A 23416-nucleotide genomic window follows, 5' to 3' on the forward strand; every position below is an offset into this window, starting at 1 on the left:
AAAAGTCTACATTTAAATATATGTATGGGTTTGTATATATGTATGTGTGTGTATATATATATATATATATATATGAAAAGCACAGAAAGATGAGCACCAACCATTTATAATTATTGCTGGGTATTTGGATTTTAGGGAATTAATTTTCTCCTTTATTCCTTTCTATATTATTTAAATATTCAGTCAGGTACAAGAAATAATAAAACAATAAAAAAGGTTTCTCTGCTCCCTATACAAAAATGCAGAGATATAAATTACATCTCATATTAGGGGGAGATAGTGTTGAAATCATTTTAGTTCTGGGGAAAAGACTCCTGAGACTGAGAATTTTGACTTTGGAGAATTGAGACTCCTGTTGCCTTCTATTTTAGTGAACTACAACAGTCCATTCAATGGAGCACCCTAACTTACTGGCCACAGCTTTCCTCCTTCCACCTTAATCTTTTAAAATTCCAATTTCTCCTAACAACCAGCATCACCAATCTCTCTTAAGTTTAGCAAACTGCAATGACAGGCATGGCTGTGTCTATGCACAAACAGCTGGATGGGAAAGGAAAGGTTCCCAAGACCCTGTCAGGCTCTGAACCAAGACACTAGTGCCAAATTCAAGTCCTCCCCCAAGAATCCAGGGGACCTCAGCTGGATCAAGTCACTGTCTATCTGAATGTCACATCATGGGCCAAAGATTGGGAGTTATCTCTTTGCTGGGTCTTTTCAAGTTGAGAGAGTTAATAGTATAGCTCTAAGTTCAGAAAATATCTTTTAATAATACAGCGATGCAACAATGTATAGGCTAAAGTCATGCAAAAAAATTTTTCTCATTCCCACACACTGAACTTGGTAATTATATAGAAGCTCGGACATTAAGGACCCAGACATAAAGGAGTGGATTAAAAAGCATAATTATGGCTCAGAAACAGCATGTGCCTGGGGACACTGCAAGCCAAGTCCTACCCTACAAAACAAAACAAAAAAAGGTATGCTGTGGGGTGTTTTTTTTCCTCTCTGCCATTTTGGGAAATAACCCATTAAAAGAATAAAGCACCATAATGATTATTTAGGAACAGACATGATTTGGAAACTGGTAGCAAAATAGGTCTTTAGTTCTGGAATTTTAAGGTTAATGGTCCAAGGATCTCTCAGACTCTGAAGCTTTATAGGACATTTTATTTGAAATCTGTGCTCATGGGAATATACTTCAAATTTCCATGTCTCATAAGCTGTACAATGGAAGGAAGCTGTTATTTTACTCTTGGAGTGGTGGTTGGGGGATGCATTAATGAAAGACCCAAATCATAACCTACTAACCACAGCTAAGTATGCAGAAAATAAGAACATGCCCTAGAAGGCACCCAACCTTCATCAAACCCAGGGCAAGCTTTCATGAGCAGAATGACCCAGCAATCTAATCTCAGCAGCCATTTTATCATTAATAGAAAATGCTGGTTCCAAGCTGACTTTGTGTTGACAGTTTTCATATCACACTCTTTCTTAAGAATACACAGTGGCTCCCTATGTCATGTGCATCAGATATAAACAGTTCAGTTACTGGGCAAAGCCAACCTCTCACTTTCCTTCTTTAACAATCCACCTCCTCCCAGCTTCCTCCACAGAAACTCTCCCAAAGATTGTCTGTCTCTAATTACAAGCACACAGACTCATCTCAACTCTTGTGCTTCCCTTGCTAGAAATAACTTCTCCCTACAAAACCAGGTACTTCAGCGTCCATAACAGTTGGGTTCAAAATGTACCTTATTAAGAAAATTTCCATAACTAGCAGGGTCCTGGAGAGTAAAGAAAACCACAAGTGGGATCAGAAGGCCTGAGCCAAATGGTCAAAGTTAAGCCACTTAACAGCTGTGAAACTACCTGCAAGTTATTTAACCTCTCCAATTATGTGCAAAAGGCATCAGCAAGCCGCTTGATATCAAGGAAGCTGCTCTAGATACCTGAGCTAAGTCTGTGGCTTCTGATTCCCTTTTATAGCCCTTGAAATTCTGGAACAAGGTCCAGACCCTCTCTGTGCTCAATAAACTCTGTGGATCAACTGTCTGTCTTACCCATCATCATGTGCCCTGAGCAAACAGGCTTATCTCCACTTCCACCCTGACTCCTGTGACACAGTCCTATACCAGTCTCCAGTTATACCTTTCCTGGTGACAATTACAGCCCAGAATGATCCAAAATCTTGCCATTTATTTTACATTTCCAGTAGGTGAATTTGCAAGGCTATCTATGTATGGAGACCAAGTGTTTAGGGGCCCAGGGATTCCCACCTTTAGGGGTTACTGACTCATTTCATTAGATCAATGCCTCTCAAATGCTGATCTGTCAACCAGATCTATCAGCTTCTTGGTGACTCTCCCCTGAGATTTTGAGTGTGTAGGTGTGAAAGTGGCCCTAGAGTAGGTATTCAGTGAAGGAGGAAAAAAAGCTTGCTGGGCGATGTTAAAACAGAGTCAGGTTTTAGGAACTGCTGCTGCAGGTAATCTAACTATTTTAAACATTGAGGCCCATGGACATTGTTTTTAAAGACTGTGCCTTGAGATAGCCGGAAATAACCCAGAGAACCAGAAGTTAAAATAATCATCTGTATCATTTTTATAATTATTTCCTCTAATTTCCAACTTTAATTTGACACTGTCCTTCGTTACCTATCAGTCTATGGGGCACAACGTTAAGCCTCTTGGGAGTTCCAAGCTGGGAATTACTGCATGCTAGAAAAGGTCCAATGCTGTTCACTATCTCTTCTTAGCATGTCCCTGCCAAGGAATAATCAGAAAAGGCTTCCTTAACCTTCTCCTTCAAGTTTTCTCCTTTCTCCCTCAGGGATGCCTCTCTGGGGTCCAGGGAAGCTTTCATGCCCGTAAAGACCTTGGTGTTGTTGGACATGAAAACCAGCAGGCACATATACCAACTTTGTCCCTGAATAAGTATGTGGTTTCTGTTTGGTTTGTTCGAGAAGCAATTTTTTGGATTTGCACTTCAACACCGTAAGAGATCTGAGAAACATCCTAACATCCTGGCAAACTGTCAGGAGAACAATCGTTTGACTGGAGAATGAGGCCTCTCCTTTCCCAGAACTATCCTCTGCATTCTCTGAGTTTGAGAATAAATATAATAACAACCAAACAACCATAAAAGTTAGACCCAAGCCTTGACTTCAGATGGCTCAAGGTGAGGATAATAATCTACAAATCAATCCACAGATCGTGCAGAAGGGAGGAAAGATGTTGTGCTGGTTCCCTGATCCCTATCTGGGATCCCAGAGTTCCATGGAACATTCCAGAAGTAATTTGGCTTTGTGCTCAGTGCACAGGGACTAATGTTTTTCAACAAAATTTCATAAGGAGATGTAGGGATAATTTTGGGTCCTGCTCTCAGCAGAAGCTGAAAATTAGGTGTGGCTAAGAAGACAGGATCAGGCTTTTTTATGTGGCCACTGTTCTGACAAAGCACCCAAGCAGTGAAAAATTGTCTGCCTTATCACCACAGAGAATTTATGATGGATTTGCCCAAGAGGAGTCCTGCTCATAAAAGCCTGCAAAACAGATCTATTAAAACAAACCTCTAATTATGAACAGAACAAGAATCCCACTGAGATAATTTTGCAGCTATAATATCAACAAATTCAATAATCCCAAAGCCCAGTCACAGAATCATCCGACTTGAGAAGATTTGAGTCCGTTAAGGGTGATTACTGGGCACGCATGACTGACCACCAAACTAGGTGAGATGCTGCTGATAAAAGAAAAAAGAACAGGACAACAGCTTTCAACTCGAGCCATTTAAAATATCCAACAATGGCTTACAACATAAAACTGTTTGGCAGCAGAAAGGGGGAACCTATTATCAAGTATATTTTCTGGACCAAATACCAGAAATGTAAGTAAGATGACAGGATGTGCCAGAGGTCATGTAAATGTGGGTGACCTGGTAAAGGAATGTGGAATGCCTGACTTCCAGCCAGCACTTAGCTCCTTCCACTGTGGAGGAAGTAAGGACCAAGGTCAGAAGGATGCTCTGCCTGCCCCTCACAGACTCTCTCCATGCTCAGCGGAGTTATTATTAGACTCAAGCATCACACATCACTCTAACATTTTCCTCAGAGAGAAATCTTAGGTTTCTTCTACTTCCTCAATTCTTCTGGTCTTGGTCAGGACATTAATATTTGTTGAACAGCATGTTTTTAAAGTGGAAAGATATTTCAAAAATCAAATATTCTGGTTTGTTTCAAAGAACGTGTTCTCAGCTAAAGCCTGATTCTTTCTTCCTGTGGGGGTGAGCCACAGTTGGCAATGATTCACCAAAATTTCCACCAGCTAACAATAAAAAATTATGTCCCATTCTGAAGAAACAAAAGAAAAATTGTAGTGAAGTCGTACATTTCCTTTCCAGTCCCCAAAGACAATCTGAAGAACTGATTCAACATGCCGAATTAAGCCCTGAGAATTTATCCATATCTAATAAGGATTAGCAAATGTTACAACACTGAACATGGCTTGGACATAATTTATATTCCAACTTCTAAGGCATTGGGTTTAGCATGGTCTCATTCCAGCCGTGACATAGGAGGATACAGAGAGCAGTCATGCTGTGTCCTCTGAGAATCCCTGCATGACAAGCAGGAGGGCTCTTTATGTGGAAAAAGGTTTCTTTACACAGGGCCAGTACCCACAGAACCAGAATATGATAACTAAGTCTAAAGAACCACTGAGGGGAGATGTGCAGCTTCCCTCAAGCCTAAGAACATTGTTCTAGAAGCAGAAAACCTAGTGATAGAACCCACTCTGCCTCTTGCCAAAGCTGGATGTCCACCTGCAACTTGGAAAACGTTGGAAACAATTCCAAATTACATATTGGGAGTGAGGAAGATTAAGACTCCTAAACTTGGGGCTAGCAGCTCTGGTTGGGTCTGCTCCATTCCATTTCTCATCCATACTTGCCAAAAGCACAAAGAGGCAACTGGGACATTTGCTCATACTATCTGCTATTAAGATAAATCAGCAACACTTAAGTGTCTGGTTCATAAAAAATAAACCCCCAGAGACTGCTCTTCCCCCACCAATATATCAACTTTTTGTTGCCCTGCCTTAGCAAGGATTGCATCAGTAGAAAGCTCAGGAACACACAGGCTTTTCCTGGAAGCCAAACCACATCTCAAGAAGCCTCAGAAGACCCTGGCCCCAGCAGACCCCCCAGAAGCCTAGACATGCAAACATCATTGTTGGATGGGTATAAACACCCCTTTCCTGGAGGGAAACATTCTGGAACCCATCCTGAACTGGGTTCTTTCATTCCTTTCTTTCCTTTCTTTCCTTCTCTCCCTCCCTCTCTCCCTCCCTCTCTCCCTCCATCTCTCTCCTCCCTTCTTTCCCTCCCTCCCTCCTTCCCTTGCCTCCCCACCTCACCTCCCCATCCCCTCTCCCCCTTCCCCTCCCCCTTCCCTCCCCCTCCCATCCCCCTCCTCCTCCTCCTTCTTCTTCTTCTTCTTCTTCTTCTTCTCTCTCTATCTCTCTCCCCCTCCCTCCCTCCCTCCCTCTCTTTCTTTATGAGACAGGGTCTCACTCTGTTGCTCAAGCTGAGTGCAGTGACGCAACCATGGCTCACTGCAGCCTTGACCTCCCAGGCTCAAGCAATTCTCCTGCCTCAGTCTCCTGAGTAGCTGAGACTACAGGCACATGCCACTGCGTCCAGCTAATTTTTGAGTTTTTGTGGAAATGAGGTCTCACTATGTTGGCCAGGCTGGTCTCAAACTCCTGGACTCAAGCAATCTTTCCGCCTTGGCCTCCCAAAGTGTTGGGATTACAGGTGTGAGCCACCGCACCCAGCTAACAGGGTTCTTTGAAGACAATGTTTGCTCATTCTGTTCTATTTGTTTTTCTTCACAGATAAATGAGTATCTGGCTCCCAAAAAAGCAGAAGAGGGGACGCTATGTTTGAACACTGCCACTCAAGTTCTTTCTTCCTTGGTCAGTGAACAAGTCATGTAGATCCTAGTTTATGTTGAGAGATTGTCACCAGAGACGGTATGGGACCACCATTCCTTGAAGCACAGTGCTACCCTGTGGGGAAGAATAAGATAGCCCCCATCTTTCCACCTCACAACTAAGATCAACATCTTGTACATTTCTTTAATCCTTAGGGGTTTTAAAGACCTTGCCCCAGATAAGATGCTTCAGGATAATGCTTCTCTGTGAGTTAGGTAGGAAACAATGTACCCATTTTACAGGAAGGTAAGTTGACCTGCTCAGCATCATACAACTAGTGAGTGGAGGTGAGTCAATGAGCAGTCTTTGGAGCTTTCCTTCTTCACTGTTGCCTTTGAAATCTAGAATCCCCCAATAATTCCTGATGGGGAAAATGGCAATTGTATCTTGATGGGAAAGCAAATGGGCAGAGTGCTGCCTTTACGTGCAGATTAGCTGAGTGTGTGTCCTGGCCCAACCACTTCTCAGCTCTGTGACTTGGTTTCCCCATCTGCAAAGTGGGCATAATGATGGTACTGCCTCTTCAAGTTTTTGTGGGGACTATAATAAAACAAAGGCACAACACTGTGCCTAGTATACCATTTCTTGAAGAAGTGTTAGCTGTGTTAATGTCCTACTGAACAATGCATCTTCTCTACTCAACTGTAGGCTCTGCAAAAGTGAATCCTGCCAATTGCCTGTGCATCCTCAAAGGCCTTGTCATAGATCAAGTACTTAACGTACTATGTGTGAATGCACTGGAATAATCTCAGACAATCAAAACTACAAGGGCTTAGAGGTCTGTTAGCTTCTCTCTTTTACTTTACAGACGGGGGAACTGAGCCTGTGAGAGAGAAGCAAAATGAGCTGCCCAAGGTTTCTCAGTGCACTGGGACCAGAGCTGGGCTAGAACTCTTGGGTCCATTCTCAGACCCTGAACCTTCTACTGCCTGCCAGGGCTCCCCTGGGGAGGTGGGTTGCCTTGCTTTGTTTAAACTTTTAACATTACACTTTAAGGTGGCCTTTGCATCAGACATCTCAGTGAGCATTAGACCCCCAAACCAGGAAGACTGACAACAGAAACTCTGCCTGGCTTTGGGATCCACACACCTCCTTCCTACCCCAGCACCCTAAGTGGCTTCATCACACCAAAGGTGGCCCAGAGCCACCTTTCTGGTTGGCTTCTGAGCTGTGTTTGTAATTCTAGGAGTGCTGGGCCATGAGAAAGAGGAAATAAGCCAGCTGCAAGATAATCAGTTAATTGTAGTTTCTGGGGCGTAAGAACAGCCTTGGATTTAGACCTTCTGAGTTGCCATTCTTGTGGGTTTTCACTGTTTTCTGGGATGACCACCTCTCTGTCTGATCCAAAGTTATAGTCTTTTTGCCCAATTCCATTCCCAGGCTGTGTCAAAGATCATTTGAATGAAGATTTTTTGGTTGTGCCCAACGGGGGCATGTCTCAGTGGCTATATCAGGGCAGAGATAAGAGAATGGGGTTGGGTTGTTGTATGCATATTAAAAAAAAATGGCATCTAAACACTAGTGTTGTGGGGTTCTGGCTCCCCCACCTTGTCAACTTAGCAACTGCACGTGGGGAGCTGGCCCAGAGGAACAGATTCCAACTTTCCTGGCTGCAGTTTGTCCTCACTGAGGTCTCCCCTCCATGCACAGGGCTTCCACATGGCTCACCCCCCACTTGGCTGGAAAACTCTAGTGCTTTCCTGGGCAGGGTATCTGTGGAACACCCTATTCAAAATCAGCTCCCCAAATCCCTCATAGAGCATCATCTTTGGTTTTTCCCGTAGTATTTATTATTGTGCAACATGCCCTACATTTGATGTCTTTATTTTGTTTCTTGTTTCTTCACTGGAATATTTGGGGCAGGGAATTGTCTGTTTTGTTCACTGTTGTATCTCCGGTGTCCAGAACAGTATCTGGAACGTAGTACATGCTCAACAAATATTTGCTGGATAAACTGCCTACTTCTTTCCATGCCCACCTAAGTTTTGAAAATCTCTCTCTGCCTCTTGTTGTCTCTGTTTACTGATCACTTGCACTTCCTGTAGTAGGATTCTGCCCCAAATCTATGAGTGGCATGTTTTCAGAATGTAGCCTGAAAAATTTAACACGAACAGTTGACGTTTATTTAAATATTTACGAATGTCAAGTCCACTGTAGGAGACAGCCATTTCTTAATGCTCTAAAATCTTAAAACTACCCACAAGTCTAATAATTCAACTCTTGGGCATTAATCCTAAAGAAAATAACATAAAAAATAAAAGACTTATGTACTAAGATGTTCATCACAGTGTGATTATAAAAGTGAAAAGCTAGAAACAAATCAAAATCCCCAAAACAGAATGGTAAAATTAATGACTGCAAAATGATGGAAATCATAAACCAAGAAATATGTTTTCGAAGGCTTTTAAGGACATGGGAAAATGTGCAAAATATTAAATGTTTAAAAGGCTAAACAAACTTTATTATGTAGTATGTCATGTCTTTGTTCAAATATATATGTAGACAATGGAATGTAGGAAACTATAAATCTTAGTGACAGTTATTTCTGAATAGTGGGATTATGGGTAACTTTAGTTTTTTATTTACATTTTTCGAAGGTTCTATTATGAGCATATATTATTTTTATGATAAAAGATGTATCTCTATGCTTTCAACTACGGAAAAGCTCATTTACATAGAAAGAATGCTACAAAATCAAATCCTTATTACTTTTTAATCTAGTGCATTATTAAGGGGTAACATTGAAAAAAAACAATAAACAAGGGAGATTCTGGAACTTTTAGTGTGTTGCAGAGAATCAAAAGAAGAAAGTGACATCTTCCCCAAAAGAATATAAAGTTGAGAAAGATTAAAGGCAAACTACTGGAAATTTTAAATTCCAAGTCTGATAAATGTCTTCCTGTAATCATGAGAGGAGAGGGTGAAAAATCCTTTTCCTTAATTTTCAGGAAAAAAAATCCTGATACTATTATTTGAAGAAGCTGAAAAAGAAGAAGTTCTGAAGCCAGGAAAGGACAGACCTGGTGTGCACCACAATGGCGATCAATGACAAAATCAATATCACTTTAACACAGCTTTTCAAGGGGCAGTATGAAGCAAAAAGGAAGTGAAAAGGGGCTTTTCTTTCATTTCGAAATCCAGCATCAGGAGGACACAAGGGCAGGAAGTGGGATCTTTTTTCAATGTATTTGAAATGATAAGGTGAAGACAGCCTGAAAGGACTTTTAATTATATGATGAGAGGAAGGAACGGAGGGAGAGAGAGAAAGGGACCAGGAAAAACCTGGTTTTATATGTTAAATGATGAAAAAGAAAATGTAAAACTAAAGAGAAAAAGGCTTTCCAACAGATACCTTGAGAATGAAACACAAAGGCTGCAGGAGGTAAGTGCCAACATTTCTTGCAAGAAAACCAAAATGACAGCACACTTGATTGAGCCTGCAGCCTTCTCCCCTAGTGGCAACCGGTGATATCTGGTGATGCAGGAAGAGATAAGTCACCCTTCCCAGCCTGCACATGGTGGCCTCAGGTCATGGCGGGAGCCAGCAGGGGCCAGGCGAGAAGGGTCAGGAGGGGTGGGGAGTGGTTGCTCAGGGTCACAGAATAAAGCCTTCTTTATTCTGCTTTTTAGCCTCAAGTTTACAGGGGCTAAGACCTAACTGAAGTATTGCACCAATTCAGGGATAGCTCCTGGGAAGAGCATGGAAAAGCTTCAATGTGAGACTCAGTTGGGCTCTGGTTCCACCCCTCACCAGCTGTGGCATCTCTGCATAGTTCCTGAACCCAAGTTTCCTCATCTGTAAAACAGAATTATTAACATCTGGTTTTTAGGGTTGTCATGAGGATTAAATGAGATAATATATTTAAAATCCCTAGCCCAATGCCAAGTATACAATAAGAGCTCAAAAACTCTTGGTTCCTCACATTCTAAAATGTGAATAGAAAAACAATGATGAAAAGCAAGGTCTCTGCACACATTATACCCACTCCTAAGCCTCACTGAAGCAATGTCAGTCTAATAACTCCCAAAATCCACACAGTCTAACAGCTGGATTCCTCCCCGCAAAGCACAATGGCTCCCTGGTGGCCAACATCTTGGGAAGTTTCTCCTGTACACACTCTACTTTGGTGGTGGATCTGAATGTTCTCTGAGGCGGTAATGAAGAGGTTAAAGTTGAAGGGATTTCAAACATGTCTAATCCAATAAGAGGCTTGGTAAAACATGCGTTATCACTTAAAGAATAAATGTTTAAAAATAGAGCACAGATGTGAAATTTGAATAAAAAGAGAGAGAGAGCACAGTGAGAGATCTTCTTGGCATTTGCATGCTATTCCCTGTTTTGGTCACCTTCAGCTAAGCCTGTTATTCTGATATGCTCTGCCAACTGCTCAGTGCTGTAGGGTGCTTCAAGTTACTGAAGCAAAGTTGGCAAATCACTCTGAAATTTAAAAATCAGAGCCACCTCCCCCTTTATGCATTTCTAAAAGCCAGGGAACACAATGGTAAAGTTGATCTTTTCAAGTTTTTCTAAACTAATACTTAAAAAGCAAAGAGTGAGTTTCTCCACTCCTCCTAAAACTAGCAATGCTTGTACTGGGATCCTTAAAACCCTAAGAGAAAGTATCATGGTTAAATAGGCATTTGTCACAAAAGGTGGGCTACAGATTGCCAATCACAGAATTCATGGGAATTTCTACTTATGTAGAAAGCATTCTCTGATTCCTCCAGCAGGCAAAGGTTTTTGAACTTCAGTAACATCTCTGCAACAAAAAAAAAATAGCACTTTGTCCTATTTTATCTTTCATGAGCTAGTATCTATCATACTGGTAGTAGAGATGATAAAACTACAAGGCTTAAGGACAAAATCAACACCTCCTATAGCCAAAGAGTGCCCATAAGTGCTCCATGCATGTTTAGGGAGATGAACTAAAATATGTTTAAAACAGAGCTTTCACCCAAGGAAGACACTCAGGTGAGAGACTCACACAGTTGGCCATCAGGTCAGCTTGATGCTCTGGGAAGATGCCCTTCTGATAGGGATTTGAAAAATGCATGAAATCAGAGAAAATACTTTGCCTCCATATTCATTGAGTGCTATTTTTTGTTGCAAGGGCAAACTGAGTGGATTCCCTGAGTACTGGGGTTGAGGCACCAGCTGCCTAGGATAAAGAATGTTTCCAGGCTAAGAGAGCAGATGAGTGTCTTACCCAATTGCTTGGACATTAAGAGGAAATTGTTTACAGTAACACTGAGCAGTTCAGGCTTTACCTCCATAAGAATAACCTGCCAGATCTGAGTATTTCTTTTTTTATTAAAAGGGGTTCTCTAGAATAGACTGTAAAGACACTTTGCACTGAAGTCAAAAATAAATAGAGATGTGGCTAGATTCTACCAGTGGGACACAAACAGCTTAACCCAAAGTGGGTCTGCTGTAAAAACCAATACATTTGCATTTTAGCAATTTGATCTGGACCAAGTCTGTGATGCATTACAATGCTGGGATCAAATCAAGCTTTTCTGGAGGTAATCCAAACACAACAGGAGGCTATGGGAACCCTACTGCATGGGGTTCCTCTACTGCTGTTTAACTGTGCTAACCTCCTGAACCATAAAGGGTAATTAAAAGTCATCTGCACATGAAGCACTGAAAGTGTAAATGGGAAGCACAACCGTGGCTTCTAGCAGAGGGGAGAAGAAATGTCTCGCTAAACACTCCACTCAGGTGCTTCTCACTTTCCTGGACAGGACGGGTCTACCTCTGCTGAGATCCAATTTTGACTAGGATTCCATCCTTGTAGGTGGCTCTCCTGAACACATTCCAGGGCAGCCTCTGCCTTCTCCCATTTTTTACCACATCTGCGACTAATCCTTGTAGACTAATCCTTGTAGACAGTCCTATGATTTTCGGACAACACAGGGCAGAGAGGCTCTACCTAAATAGATTACATTACATGCAACTTGTTATGGCCTCCAGAATGTTTACCTAGACATGGGACTTTTCTTTTCTGCAAACCCCATGGGAGGGGGATCACAGAGAACCAGTGGACTAGTCTCCTGGTCTTAATGCCTTTCTGCTCCAGCTGACCTATGTGTTTTCTGGTGGCCAAAAGCAATGCCCAGAACTGGTAGGAAAAGGAAAAGAAAACCAAGTACAATTTATCTCTGATCTCAAAAATAGTCTAACTAGTTCTGAGAAATAAGCTGGTTCTCATTTTAACTAAACAATAATGTCTGGCCCTCATTTTAAAAAGGCATTTTCATCAAGGATGTGTGTATCACTACTTCAGCACACAGGGGAGCATTTGGGAATATGGCTTACGGGGTAAGATTTAGTTTTAAGCTTTCTTCAAAAACCCCTTAGTAGCAGGCAAATCCAGTGATTTCAGAATTAATTATTTTGATGTCAGTCCTTTTTTCAAGGGTGAAGAAAAAGAGTTGGGGAGATTGGCTCCAAGACACCAAAAAAGGAAAGGTGGTAATTTTCTTATATTTTTTTAGAACTGGCCTCCATAGAAAAAGAACCAAATCAAAATTTACCTGATTCCCAATTGAGGCCCTCTCCCAAAACTGCACAAATCTGCAAGCAAGATTATTTTTAAAAAGAAGTGAAGTAAAAGTATCAGAGGTATGTGCCTGTAAAGAAACAGGAGTGAAAGGAATACAAAAGTTGGATAGTTTTAGCTATCTACTCTACCAAACTAGAATCAATCCTTTATCTTTTTTTAATGCAACAAGTAGCAGAAAGTTCATTTGTACTGCTCTTTTACCTTTATACCATGCTCAGCCTAGAACTAACCCAAATGTCAACACCTGAAGAGCATCACAAAGATTCTTTTATTGTTAAGCACAATTGGAATTTCTGAACTCATTTCATATCACTTTTAGCTTTCTTGACAGATGTTTAACAAGAGTTAAAATATTTCTAGGCAAATTGATTTATGAGATACTCAGGAGTTTTCAGGGATGAAATAGACGGATTCCCTTCATAACAGCAAGTAATCTCTGCTACTTCTGAGAACTCAGTGACATTTTACTCAAAAAGAGCCCAAGAAATTGGAGGAGATTGGAACTAGAAGAAGGTAAAAAAATTTGGAATAAAAGTCCAAAATTGCTGCCATCCCAAATAGTTCAACCATGGAGAAAGTCACTCTGTAAAAGTGTCTTGCAATGTGGCAAGAAAGGGCGTGGTGCCATTTTGTGGTCATCAATTGACACACAGGCCTCATCTTCTCTATCAAGCCCTACAGACTGGTGGTGGCTGCCTAGAATATTGGGGTGAGAATTATGAGGCTAAGTCTTACCTACAGAGAACAAGGATCATGATTGATCAATGATGTTTCTTTTCTTGCATCATGATTTATTCATTCATTCATACATTCAACAAATATTTGCTGAATGCCTACTAGCATTCAGCAAATGTGCTAGCAATTGTGTTAGCAAAAGATAACACAATTATCTCTTAGAGATCAATGATGAGCAAAAAGTCATGTTACCATATTCTCAGTCCTTATGGAGCTCAAAAACTAGCAAGGCAGATAGCTATTGTTAAAATCATCACAAAACAAATGGAAAATTATATCTGTTACAAGTGCTATAAAATGGATAATACATATGCTCGAAAATGTCAACTTGGCAGATTTGACCCAATTGAGCAAGTCCCAGAAGGCTTCCCTGGAGAAGTGATGTTAGACTGAGATTGAATGGATGAGTAGGCATTAACTAGGTAAAGAAAAGAGGGAAAAACATTCCAGGCAAAGGGAAGGGTACATGCAAGATACAGAGCACATTGGTTTGAGTTTGTATTTATCCTAACACCTAGAGGAGCCTGGGAAGGGTTTTCAGCAGTAAGGACTGGAGGGTGATGAGTGTAACCTGAGATTTATCTTTAGAAAGGATTATGTTTCTGCCCACTGAAGTTTGAAAACAGCTGGCCTGGCCTGGAGGCCAGATGTACTTCTTCTAGGCACAGGCAACCCCCAGTGCAGGCCAAGAGCAGGGTAATGGCTACTCTTGTCTATCTGCATGCCTCTTGACGGCAAGGAAGGTCAAGACTTGTACTCTGAGGGCGTGTTGTTGAGACTGCCAGAAAGTCACGGACGGTATTTTGTCATCAGCCCTACTTCCACACTACTTAAAAATCTCGTCAGGTGTGACAGGCAAATTCTGGCATGAGTTCTCTTTTGTGGCTCCAACGGAAGCAGCAGTGTTTCCTAAAAAGGCAAGCCAAGCACCTTGAGACTCCATGGAGGCTGGAGCTAGGGGATGTGGAGAGTGAGCTCACTAGGGTAGCCTTAAACAGGCCAGTCCATAGTAGTGATGAGGGGAGCCCTCCCTGTTCTGAGGCTGCAGAGCTAGTGTATTCTGCTTCCTAACTGCACAGAAGTTCTGCCTCAGAATACACCACTCTTAGCAGATCCTGCAGAGGAGTCATACAGTCTATTCCACCCATTCCCACTCTGACAACTCACTTCCTTGCCTCCTTGCTCACTCTACACCAGCCATATTGGCCTCCTTGCTATCCCCCAAACACACACGTACACTTCTGCTTCATTCCCTCTGCTGGAAAATCCTTCCCCTAGACATCTAAATGGCTCATTCCCTCACCACCTTCAAGTCCTTGCTCCAATGTCTACTTCCCAATGACACCCATCCTGTCTACCCTATTTTAAATTGTCACCAGATCCCTGATCCTACCCTGGAACTCCTGTTTTGCCTTATACTAGTCTGTATTTTTCTTCTTTTCTACCATACAATTTATGTATTACGTCCGTTGTTTATTGCCTTTCTCCCCCTATTAAAAAGTAAGCCTGTCTGGGTGTGGTGGCTCATGCCTAACAATCCCCACAATTTGGGAGGCCAAGATGGGAGGATTGCTTGAGTCTCGGAGTTCAAGACCAGCCTGGGCAACCTAGCGAGACCTTGTCTCTTCTAAAAAATAATAATAAAACAAGCTAGGCATGGTTGTGCACACCTGTAGTCCCAGCTACTGGGGAGGCTGAGGTGGGAGTATCGCTAGAGCCCAGGAGTTGGAGCTTGCAGTGAGCTATGATCGCGCCACTGCAGTCCAGCCAGGGTAATGCAGTGAGACTGTATCGCAAAAAAAAAAAAAAAAAAAAAAAAAAAAAATGTAAGCTCCACAAGGAAGCGGTCTTTATGTATTTTGGTCACTGATGTATTCCATGCTAGAGCAGGCAGTCAATGAATACTCGTTAAGTTGAATTCCAATGTGGCAAACATAGCACTTGGTCTCACCAAGCTGCACACTCCTATTAATTCCCATCACCCTGGACAGGTTGGGAGTCACAAGCTGAACCACTGGAACTGGGTTTCTCTGATGACAGCTGTGAGGTATGGGGGCTGATCATGGCTCACAACGTTGCTTTAGGGAGTCAGTGTTCAGCCTAGCCACAAGCAAGGTCTTAGCATTCCTGCAGCACCAGGACCAACGCTGCACCAGATATGAGCGGTTTGATGGTGATTAAGTCATATAGTCTCTTGGACTTTGGTTTAATCAACTCAAAAATAAGGGTGATGCTTTCCTTATTGGGCCAGGCAAAATATCTGTTATAGATGATTCCCCAGCACTGGCAGAGAGTCTGGCAGAGTAGGTAGGCAATAAGTTGGTTGATTATAAGGAAAAAATGAGATGATGTTTGTAAACTTAGGCTACCATAAAGCATTTGGCATAGAGCCTGGAAAGTGGTAATCATGCATTCATTCATACAACAAATATTTACTGAGCACCTACTATGTGCCTGGCAATAACTCAGTCACTTGTGGTGGTCTGGGAAGGGGAGAGACTTTCTGTATAAGTTGAGCTCAAAAGGCTACCTGGGCTAGGCAGTGTGGCTCGCACCCGTAATCCCAGCACTTTGGGAGGCCGAGGTGGGAAGACTGCTTGAGCCCAGGAGTTTGAGACCTGCCTAGGCAATGTAGTGAAACCCCATTTCTACAAAAAAATACAAAAAATGAGCTAGGAAAGGTGGGGCATGCCTGCTGAGGTGGGAGGATCACTTGAGTTCAGGAGGTAGTGGCTGAAGTGAGCTGTGATTATACCACTGTACTCTAGCCTGGGTGACAGTGAGACCATGTCTTGAAAAAAGAAGGCAGTCTGAAGAGGGTGGCATCTCTCATGAGCCAGTCTGCCTCAACATCTGCACAGAAGACTGAGCAGGCCAGAAGGGTGGCCTTCCCCTCTCATTGGCCTGGTCCCTGAAAGAGCTCTGCTCTTCCAAGTCAGCCATGCAGGTCAAGACAACTGAGATCTGGGACTCACCCTTCCAGGACTGCCCTCCTTCACTGATATCTATGTGTGTTGCATATACAAACCAAGTACATGCGCAAGTACAGGCGCTATGGGCCTCTTCAGTGCAGGCTGGGACCTGGGGTCCAGGGTTTCTGACATGTCTGCTCACTGCTCCACAAGTGCTTTGGCTTTAGGAGAGGAGGACCAGGAAGCTTAGGTGTCAACATCTATCTGCTCTTTCTGCCACAGTTGCCACAGCTCAACAATGTGTTCTCAACATGTGCCCAGCTGTTTGCAAAGCAGTAATGATGAAATCAAAATTAAACTACCTCTGAGGGTTGGCAGTGATAATGTCAATTAGTAGTAGTAGCAATAATGTAGTATTAATAGTAATAGTAGTTGCAATAGCAGCTTACACATATGTAGCACCTATTATGTGCCAGGCATATGCAAAGCACTTGGTTTACCTTTCACCTCACAATAACTCTTTGAATTGTTAGCCCAACGTACAGATGAGGAAACTGAGGTTCAAGAAGGTTTAGTATCTTGCCTGTAATCACTCAGATAATAAATGTTAGAAACAGGATTCACCTTAAACAGCTTAACTTTGGATGTCATCTTTTATGATCATTTGGCAAAGGGTCTCCTTAAGCATTATGGTATATCCAACTGTGAGGCTGAGCAAGATACCCAACCTCTATGGGCCTCTGGCTTCTTCTCTATAAGAGTATCAAACCCTCAGTCTTGTTGGGAGGTGATGAGTTCATGTATGTAAAGCCCTTATACCCATGCCTAGTACATGATGAGAGCTCAAAAGTATTAGTAATTGTTGTTGATGTGATCAAATAGCCTAAGCCTAAGGACTCCAGGCAGAACCCACTGTTTGTGAACAGCTGGAGAACATTCTTAAATGGTTTTTTTGGCATCTACTTTAGGTTTATGAAGATAAGGAGGCCTCACAATTTCTGGGAATACCATTCTGCTTGACACTCTGAATTTCTCCCTGAACCTGATGGGGTATGTGTGGAATCCGGTAGACTATCTAAAGCCTGAACCCCATCACTTACAAGCTGTGAGTCGTTGGACTGGTTATTCCACACCCTGAGCCTCAGTTATGCTCCCTAGAAAAGGGAGATAATCCTGCACACACTCACACGGTTGCTGTGAGTACTATGGGACAACATCTCTGAGGGACACTGGATACAAGACCTAGCATGGAGTAAATGCTCAATAAAAGGGGATTATTTTGATAGCACATTAATCATTGTTCTTAGAGTCATTATCATTGGCAATAAGGATACTGAAATTCAGGTGATTTTTCCTGCTCTTTGGTGGGTGGGGTGAGGAAGGATATCAGACCTAAATCACCAAGGAGCCCATCCTCTTCCTTCACTGCATCCTTCTCCACAACAGCCCTTTGGACACTGCCTTAGAACATACAGGAGCTGAACTCTGCATAGCTGGGGTTTCCCAAATGTACCCCATGACACCAAAAACCAAGCTCGTCGTAAAGAATAAAGGCTTCGTGCAGGTTCCCAGGAACAAATTGAAGGACTATGCTCAATCCTTACTGGAATCAAGAAGTGAATTTTCATGATGCTGGGAGAGAAAAAAGGTAGCCTTAAAAATTCCTTACTGGGAAAAGTAGATGGGGACATGAGGAGCAAAGTATCTAAGAGAAAGAAAGGAAAAATTATCCATTCTGCCTGGTAATAAGGCTTCTGGCAGCCTTTGCTCTGCAGCTCCACCAAGCTAATTCTGCAAAAGCTGACCCTATCAGGTGGCCAAAATCTGGAACCATTGGTATATACACAATAAATGAAATGACACTGCAAATCATGATATAATGCTATCATCTATCATCTCAGTTTTTATGGCCATAGAGTACTGGAAATCATCAAAAGAGGTGAAGGTCAAGGTTGGATGAGCTCTTATGCACCCCCACCCCCAATGACAGGGGCAAGTGTCTCCTTAGCAGCTGACTGACCTGAGACCTTTGGATCATGTATGCATCGTAGCTGGACCAGTGGTACTTGGCCGTAATATCTGGACTGTAGCCAGCACCACAAGTGCATGGTATATTCGAGCTCAAGGGCTGTTTCTTAGGTCTATAAACCTGTGGGAGAAAGCTACAATGGTTAGGTGCAGGAGAGGAGGGTGCAGGGAAGGAATTAGGGAAAAGCAAAGAAAGACGCTCATTTTGACTTTCTGTGGCCAAGTAGGTGGAAAATCCAGTGTAAAAGATGCACAGCTCCAAACAAAGAGGTCAGGTGTAAGCAATCTCTGACCCCTGAGGCCAGCGTTAGCAAGGCATGCCGCTCTGTGGAATGACCCCAGTGTCTGGCAGTGACTGGGACCCTCCCTCTACGAGGAGAGAGTGTTCAGACACAGTAGTGGTCTGTCTCTCTGTCTCTCTTTCTCTCTCTCTCTCATTTTCTCTCTCTCTCTCTCATTCTCTCTCTCTCTCTCTCTCTCACACACACACATTCTCTGTCTCTCTCACTGTCTCTGAACAAGGCAGCCCCATGAGAAATGAACTCTGGTGCAGGGTCAATGTATGCCTTTTCCTTCCTGAGGGGTAAAAGGGTTAGTCACATTGTAAGGGGAGGGAACTTATTCCTTCAGGCTTCCCTTCCACTCACCTTGCCCATGGTGCTCGGCACAGATCACTCTAGCAGGCAGAGAGCCTGCCCCAGGGGCTGAGTCAATATGGACACACTCCACATGGTTACTGTGTGGCCATTAGAGAGCTTCAGAGCCACATAAGGCCCTAGGTAAAATGTGGTAGCCACTCTGCAAGGCCATAAACCATTGAGCTGACTGAGTTTCATAATGAACTCGAATCTTAGTGAATATCTTTAATCATTGCTTACAAGAGTCACCAAGTAATATGAGGAGGAGAAATATCATCTGAAGATTTCATGGATGATTTTCCAATATACTTCAGGTGTAATTATTTCCATTTAAGCCACTTCCAGAAAACCTTCCAGAGAGCAAGGAACTTTCTGCACAAGTTAGAACTATGCCCCTGCTTCCATGTCCCTCAAAACAAATACAGTGGCCTAGAGGGGCAAAAACACAGGATAACGGGGCAAACAGGTGATTTTTTAAAAATAGAGTGAAGAATGGCTGGGTGGTCTCTAAGCATAGTCTGGCAGTGCTAGAACCTGGGAGATGCTCCTTGGCTGAAAGGTATTGGAGGAAATAGTCAAAGAACTAAAGTTGAAAGAATAGGGAACGAAACCTAAAAACCTGGATGAGGGCAATTCTTTACAGGGACCAGAAAATGAGCAAGACGGAAGGTAACAGGTCCAACAGGAAAGAATTTTGCCCAGAATTTAAATTATAAGTTTCTAGAATTTAATCAGAAGTCAAACAAAGTCCACTGGAGGAAAGAAAGTTGAGAGCTATTTCTGGGGAGATGACGCTGACACAAAAGAAAGGAAAACAGCACTGGTTGCAAACCACACAAGCCCAGCCACATGCACATAAACACAGAAAAGCAGTAAAATGGTGTTGCAGCGACAACTGGGTCCATTGCACTCCTACCTGGTTTTAGCAGCTTGAGCCCACAGGATGGACATGGGAAAATGAAGAGTGGCTAAAATCCAGAGAAAGCCCCCAAAGCCCCAAACCCAGCAAAACACACCTGTCTTGCAGGAGGCCCCACCTGCTGCTTTAATTGATGTACTAGTCGGTCTTTTTCCCGCTTGAGGGCCATGACTTCTTCCTGCGTCTTTTTCTTTTTGGAGGCAGACAATTCCAGCAAGGCAATGTTTGCATCTTTTTCACTGATGGCTGCAAGTAGTGCTTCCTGTCTGGTAAAATAAAGATTATTGAGATCATTTTTGTAAAATAAAAAAAAAAACCCAAACAATTGGCATTTATAGTTGAAATGAACCACAGAGTATTGTCTCAATGGAAAGAAATTATGAATACTACTTAAAACAAACTAGCTCTTTGGCTTTCAGAATGGACAAAGTAGTTTGGGTCAGAATCCCTGAGACTGCACACTGCAGCCACTGAGAGAGGAATCTTTTAATGGCTTCACATGTTATAAATGGGAGGGGACAAATCTGAGCATTCATTGTTGACACATTTATCCACCCATCCAACCAAACACACATATATTCATCTATCCATCCATCAATTTGCCAAGAGTCTTAGTCTGTTTTCTGTTGTTACAAAGTAATGTCTGAGACTGCATAATTTATAAAGAAAAGATGTTTATTTGGCTCATGATTCTGGAGATTGGGAAGTTTAAGGGCATGGTGGTAGCTTCCAGCAAGGGCTTTTGTACTAACATGGCAAGAAAAGTAGAAGGACAAGTGAGCAAGTGTGAAAGAGACCAAAGTAGAAGGACAAGTGAGCAAGTGTGAAAGAGACCACAAGATCAAGCAAAGCTTGCTTTTATAACAACCTGCTCTCTCAAGAACTAATTCACTCCTGAGACAAGATAATTAGTCCATTTGTGAGGGCTCTACCCTCATGATCCTCATGATCTAAGCACCCCTTAATGCCCCTGCCTTTTAATACTGTTATATTGGTAATTAAGTTTCCATCATATGAACTTTTGGGGGATACATTCAAACTATAGCACCAAGTAAGCTTCTAGATACTCTGAGAAAACCCCCCAAAACTGGGTAGCAATTTCACCTATTACTTTTTTCATGCAAGATTTTCTTTTGAAGGCAGGCAGAGAAATTTACTGGAAACCCTGTTCTATTTTCAATGCATTTAGTGATCCTCCTTTGCCATCCCACCAAAAACGATTACTTCCTCAGCCTTCCTTATTTCAGTAATTACACTACCATCCACTAAGTAGTGCAAACCCTGAACTTAGAAGTCATCCCTGAGTTCTTTCCTTCTTTCTCTATCCAGAGCCAATCCACTGACAACTTCAGTAGGTTTTACTTGAAAGTATGCCCCTTATCTAAACTCATGCACTACTATAAAAACATCAACGAACCATCAGCATCACTCACTGGGGACCACTACAAAAGCTTACTCATTGATCTCTCTGGTAAAGAGAGTAAAGTCATCTTTCAAAACATTATAAGCCCAGATTCCACCATTCTATTGTGTAAAGATCCATTGCATCACTCTTTAGACTTGAAATCCAGACCTTTTATTGATGCTTGCAACACATTATGCTAACCAGCCCTGACAACCTCTCTGAGGGCCTCTGTTCCTCTTCTCCTTCCTCAATCATTAGGCTCCAGCACATTTCGTTCCAGGTCTCTGCTAGTCCTCAAAAATGTTACCCTTGTCCCCTCACATCACAGGCTTTGCCTTTCTATGCTTTTGCCTCACACAGCTCTTATCTTCCAGGTCTGTGACTGACCACTGACCTAGACCACCTCATGTCCAAGTCGGTCATCTGTCACATTACACTACTTCATTTTTTTTATAGAACTCTTTGCCATTTGATAGCATCTTATTTATTATTTGCTTTCTAGACTTGACGCTCCATGAAATTGGGACCTCATCGATCTTGTGCACCACCAATTCTCAAGCTTCTAGAAGATCCCTTAGCACATAGCGAGTGCTCAAAAACGTTAGTTCAAGGAAGAGGTAAGTTCATTTTTTACTTTTTACAGACTTTTAAAGGTATCACCAGACACCTCTTCCTCTCATTTAAAAAAAATTAGAATGCTTTGCTTCCTGCTTAACCTACAGTCATCGCTTATTCGAAAAGTTTTAAAGTTGCCTCCTTCAATCTTTACAGTATAATTTTATGACCACATCTGTCACAAATTTTAACCTGGAATTTTCTGGGATGATTTTTGCGTAGGAAATAGCTCTCCTGGGTGTGTTTCATTGAATCTTCCTTTCCACTGGGAAAGTCTTATCTCCACCATTTGTGTCTCTTCTGAAACATTCTAGACACTTTGGGAGACCCCACAGCCCCAAGGAAGCCTCCACATTGGGAACTTCCCTCGCACACAAGGCCCAGGACTAAAACCTGGTCATGATCCTGTTTTGCCTTTCTTTAATCTCCATCACCAGACCAGGCCCTCTCCAGATGTTTGGACAAGGTGGTCATTATTTGGATCTCAGATTATTCCCCTTTTCACTGCAGGGATTTATATGGAGTTTTCTGGGCCCCACTAATGCCTGGTAGTAGGAGCTTCTGTTTGAAGCTCACGCAGATGTGTGAGCAGCAGAACATGTCAGGAAATATCTCCATTTTCCAGAAGAAAAGCAGTGCAGGCTGGACTACCGGCAGCAGCATTAATATCCAGCTTCACAGAGCCTGTCTGCCTTTGGAGAACAGCTGAGACAATAGACATGCTTGCGGCTCCCAGCCAGTGCATATTTATACAGAGGGCGAAGCTGAAGAGGCTATACAGACTTTAAATCAGGGAGAGCCTATTTGCTATCTGCTATTCCAAACTTTAGCTACAACACACAAGGTGACTGCAATATTTTATCCCCTCTGTTGCAAACTGAAATATCTAAGTGAAGCTTTTTTAATGAAAACAAACTAAAGGACCGATATTAGGAAAATTGGGGATTGGAGGTAAATTGACTACACCTCTACAACGGCATCTTTACAGACATATGCAGGTATTTAAAATGCTGATTAAAAAACCTTAGTGATGTGAAAATATTTATGTTTGTTGAGAAACAATTCTCTATGAGTCTCTCATGTTTCTGTACATTTTACAAGCACAGGCACTATTTTCTTTTCTGACAAACTTTCAAGGCCGTTTGTATAGTGACTAGCTTTGAAAGACAGAGGTGGTATTTCTTTTTGGATCAAAGGGAAGACACGCTTACTGCCCCATATAATAGTGTCTCCTTCCAGAGCAAAAGGCAGGCATGTTACGGCCCATTATAAAATATTCAGATTCTCTAATCTCAGGGTTGCCCTTCTATAATACAAATGACTACATGTATGTGTTCATCCAGTCCATCCGACTGGCCTCCATGGGACTTGGAGCAAGGAGAATTGACACAAATATACTAATTCTTCACTCTGTGCCATGAGCAATAAAGTCCTTTATCTTTGGCCCAGAAATCTCTTGTCATCTGCCTGCATCCATGGAACTGAGGCAGGCTAACTTGTTAGGATGCCAGTAGGGAAGATCTCAGACCCTTCATAGTTCTCGACATACAAATGTATATCCAAAATAATCCCTAAAACATAAAGCTATACTCATAGGAAAAAACAAGG

At 42.3% G+C, this 23416-nt stretch overlaps 1 protein-coding gene across 6 annotated transcripts in view; it reads right to left on the bottom strand.

Moving 5' to 3' along the window:
- Positions 1-23416, bottom strand: part of ERC2 (ELKS/RAB6-interacting/CAST family member 2) — a 971230-nt gene that overhangs the window by 208263 nt on the left and 739551 nt on the right. For 4 of the 6 annotated variants that reach the window (XM_055383001.2, XM_055382999.2, XM_055383004.2 and 1 more), the window contains one exon: positions 19886-20054. In XM_055383001.2, coding sequence (XP_055238976.2) covers positions 19886-20054 — 169 coding nt within the window. The remainder of the gene's footprint in view (positions 1-19885; positions 20055-23416) is intronic. The other 2 variants (XM_055383002.2, XM_055383000.2) reach the window with 1 other exon arrangement.

This window comes from Gorilla gorilla, chromosome 2 (genome assembly GCF_029281585.2).
Source record: "Gorilla gorilla gorilla isolate KB3781 chromosome 2, NHGRI_mGorGor1-v2.1_pri, whole genome shotgun sequence".
NCBI classification, from domain to species: domain Eukaryota; kingdom Metazoa; phylum Chordata; class Mammalia; order Primates; family Hominidae; genus Gorilla; species Gorilla gorilla.